At 60.3% G+C, this 3,559-nt stretch overlaps 1 protein-coding gene across 1 annotated transcript; it reads left to right on the forward strand.

Moving 5' to 3' along the window:
• Positions 1–715: 715 nt before the first annotated feature.
• On the forward strand, positions 716–1,852 carry MNEG_14487 (hypothetical protein; the record flags this gene model as incomplete). Its single annotated transcript, XM_014037041.1, has 3 exons — positions 716–942; positions 1,246–1,538; positions 1,794–1,852. The coding sequence occupies 3 exons, from the start codon at positions 716–718 to the stop codon at positions 1,850–1,852; spliced, it is 579 nt and encodes a 192-aa protein (XP_013892495.1).
• Between the last annotated feature and the right edge of the window lie 1,707 nt (positions 1,853–3,559).

Raw genomic sequence — 3,559 nt, forward strand, 5'->3', positions numbered from 1 at the left:
CATCTGGGATGGTGGTATAATTTAGGTGTTTACTTTGGTCGCACGGCCTCCATGGCGCATTGCCTTCTGGAAGGACGTGACCACCATCGCGCACCGGCAAGCAGCCACTTACTGTATCATAGGGGAGCACAAGCGGCCGTGACAAGGCTCTTAGAGCTGAAATCGCCGTGATAATAACTTTGTAAAATAAACATGCCCGCCACCACCTCGCATGGGTCACTCGTCTAGTGCCCCTTTGGGAGTCGACAATAATGTACCGTTTTCCAGCTAAAGTCCGCCCCCGCGCGTAAAACCGTACTCTCGTACGTACTGCGCCTCGGAACGCTCGACAAGGTGCGAGACTCTTTGCAAGCCACGTTCAGGACTCAACCATCAGTGAATCTGGGGATGATTCCTGGTGCAGCACATGCCTCACACTGTCCTGCAGTCAAGCTCCAAAACCAGCATAATGCACGCACCATCCATAACCATGGACTCTTGCTCCTGCTGCTTGCCAAGTTGCAGCCTTTGGCGGACATTGGAGGGTGGTCATCACCATCGGCCGCAGCAGGCCCTAACCCCCGTCCTCACCACACCGCTTGACCGCGCAGCGGGTGGTGGTGCACGCCACGTACCTCAGCACCCCGTCATCAAACCGTCACAGGAACCCTGATCGAAACTCCCGCGGCCGCACCCCGCCCACTCTGCCGCGCAGGCTTTACCCAACCCTTGCACCATGAGGCCGCACTTCCTCCTCGCCCTTGTGGTGGTGGCGCTCTGCGTCGCCGCCGCCCCGGCTGACGCCCAGAGGTTGAAGCTGCGCTTCAAGGCCAACCTCCTCCCCAAGAACGAGGTGCCCCCGCTCAACAAGACGGCGACGCAGGCGCGCGGCACCTTCACGCTGGCGTTCTCAAGGGTGGAGCCCAGGAACGCCACCTGGACCCTCAGCCTCAACAAGCTCACGTGAGCGCCGCAGCGCGAGCGTCATGGAGCGCGCGCGGCGAGGCCGGGCGAGCACGAGGGTTGGCGCATGTGTGGGTTGGCGCGTCAATGCACCCCGCTGGCACTCGCGTTGCACATGCGCCAACGCGTGCGACCTGCGACCTGCGAGGCCCTGGCGACTATCAGCGCACGACAGTTGCGGGCCGCGAATGCACGCGCTGAACTGCACAACTGTTCTCAACTACCCTCGTGCCCCCCCTCTCATCTGGCCGGCTGGTAATCTCATTTATGTGCCTCGCCTGCCCATGGGCATAACACTCTCAGTGGCCAGACCGTGCAGGCGGGCCACATCCACATTGGTGCCGCCGGCCAGTCGGGCCCCGTAATCACTTTCCTGTTCTCCGGCGGCACGGGCGGCTTCGGCAACAAGCTCACATCCGCGTTCCTGACGGAGAACGTGCCCCTGAGCGGCCCGAACACCTTCGGGAGGGTATTCGCTCTGACCTCCAACAAGACTGAGCTTTGTGAGTGGAACGCCGCGGAGCACAGAGATTGCGGGCCTGGATGGGGGCCGCCCTTGGCGGCCACGGTGTGGGCCGCTGCTGCTGTGGCCGGCAGTGGGTTGCGGCAGTGCAGGCAGGCCAACCTCGTATGCCCCCACGGCGGTGTCATTGGTGATGATGTCTACCGGCAGACTGGTCTTGTGTTTGGATGCTGGTTTGATGCGTATACACTGATGCTTGTACGCGCATGCCGCCCTGCTGGAACATCTGCTGTTGATGCTCGTGTGCCATCGCTCGCCTTACCAACCCACCACAACCCACCGCAAATCAACCCGCTGCTGCATGCAACTCCGCGCGCCCACCCCTCAGACATCAACATCCACTCAACCGAGTTCCCTGGCGGCTTCATCCGCGGCCAGCTCAAGTAGAGTGGCCCACCACCCTCGCCTCCCTACGCTGGCACAACTCCGCACACAGACGATCAGTGTGCGAGCACAAGGCAGGCGCGGCCTCCATATGCGCGGTCATGCGCGCGCTGGCGCCGCTGGCCCGCAACCGGGCTGGGGATAAGCATGGCCAGACCTTGTACTGCCTTGACCATTCACATGACTCCAGGGGTGCTTCAAGCTGCCGAGTCTCCCAACCATGCTGTGGACTTTTGACTGCGATTGCAGAAAGACATCGCGCGGACCCCGCAGATCCTAGAGTCTCATGAGTGCGCATCACCTGCGCCCGTTAGATGCCATCCGCGGGGTTGCGTCGATTGTCGCGTGGTGGCCAGCCAGCCCGCACACTACACTTCCACTTTGGGATTGTGATGAACTTGCACCACACTTTGGCTGCATTGCAGGCCATCTTGCATCCAGTTTCTTGCATCGCTTCTTGCGGGTTTGGGCAGCCAGCCATCACACTGCCCTGACCACGCTGGAACTTGCGGCACGCTTTGGCCTCGGCTCTTGGAGCCACTCGTTGCAACCATTCGTTGACGTGCGAGTCTCCAACAATCAGTGATTGGCACTTGCTGTGGCTGGGTGATTTTGCTTTTGTCCAGCGACGGGAACGTGAATCCTGGTGTGCTTGCCTTTGCACCCACCAGCAGCTGCTGTTGTGCGTGCAATGTCAGTTCAGACGCCGCTGATGTGAGCACGTAAACAGTCTTATGCACATGGATTGCTGGCGCATGCATGTAAGCGCACTTCTGTAGGTCAGAATTACAGGAGTCACCAGCTACGAGGCGCCCATCGGTGCTGCTGGCTGAGCGCCACATTGAAGTGGGGCAATCGAGTGATGAGGGGCCACTTGCATCCTATGCATACAGTAACAAATCTCTCCACGATTGCTGTTCTACAAAATACCAGGCACTTGACTCTCTGCGGTCGGATCACACCTGTGGACATGCCATAATCTTGGGCTTCTGTGCGTGAGCTACGAGGCAACGCCACTGAGTAAAGCGCGCTGTCACAAACACCAATATCCCTCGAACCTAACGGGATTGCACGACTTCAAGATGAACCTACAACGTCGCGAAAATCTCTCCCCCGGCGACAAGGCTTGGCGAGCTCTGCGTCGCAGCCACCCAACGCAAGCATACCCCTGCCTTTCATCCAGGAGCGGGCAGCGGTTATGATCCATATATACAAGCAATGATTCGAAAATGGCCACCCTGCCAGATTTCACATGTGTCCGCGCGGTGTCTGTGTAGCAACGGTGCCGAGAATGGCCGGGCGGTCACACCATGGACGAAAGGACGGTGATGTGCAATCATACAACGGCGTCAAGTTCGACACGAGAACAGCTACAACAGGTGGGCCATGCCTCCACACCACCGCATGCCCGTCGCTTGGCGCCCCTTCTTGTCACCTGGAAGCGCAGTCCCTGCGCTGAGCGGAGCCCTGCAGCACACTAAGTCCAAGCGAGCGAGTGCATGCTCTCTAGCTGGACTGGCGGCCAGCCACGGGTCATCCCACAGGGGCGCAGTCCTGGCCCTGCCCGCAGGGCGTTTGTTAGCGCCCCTCGCTGCCGCCTCCTGCTCGCCACTACCAGCCCGGCTCACAGCCCCTGCCGCCAGGCCAGCAGCTGTGCCACGGCAGTCCTCAATCACACAACCCAAACCAACAGCCAACACGCCCTTGCGC

Source organism: Monoraphidium neglectum, assembly GCF_000611645.1.
Source record: "Monoraphidium neglectum strain SAG 48.87 unplaced genomic scaffold scaffold04526, whole genome shotgun sequence".
Lineage (NCBI taxonomy): Eukaryota > Viridiplantae > Chlorophyta > Chlorophyceae > Sphaeropleales > Selenastraceae > Monoraphidium > Monoraphidium neglectum.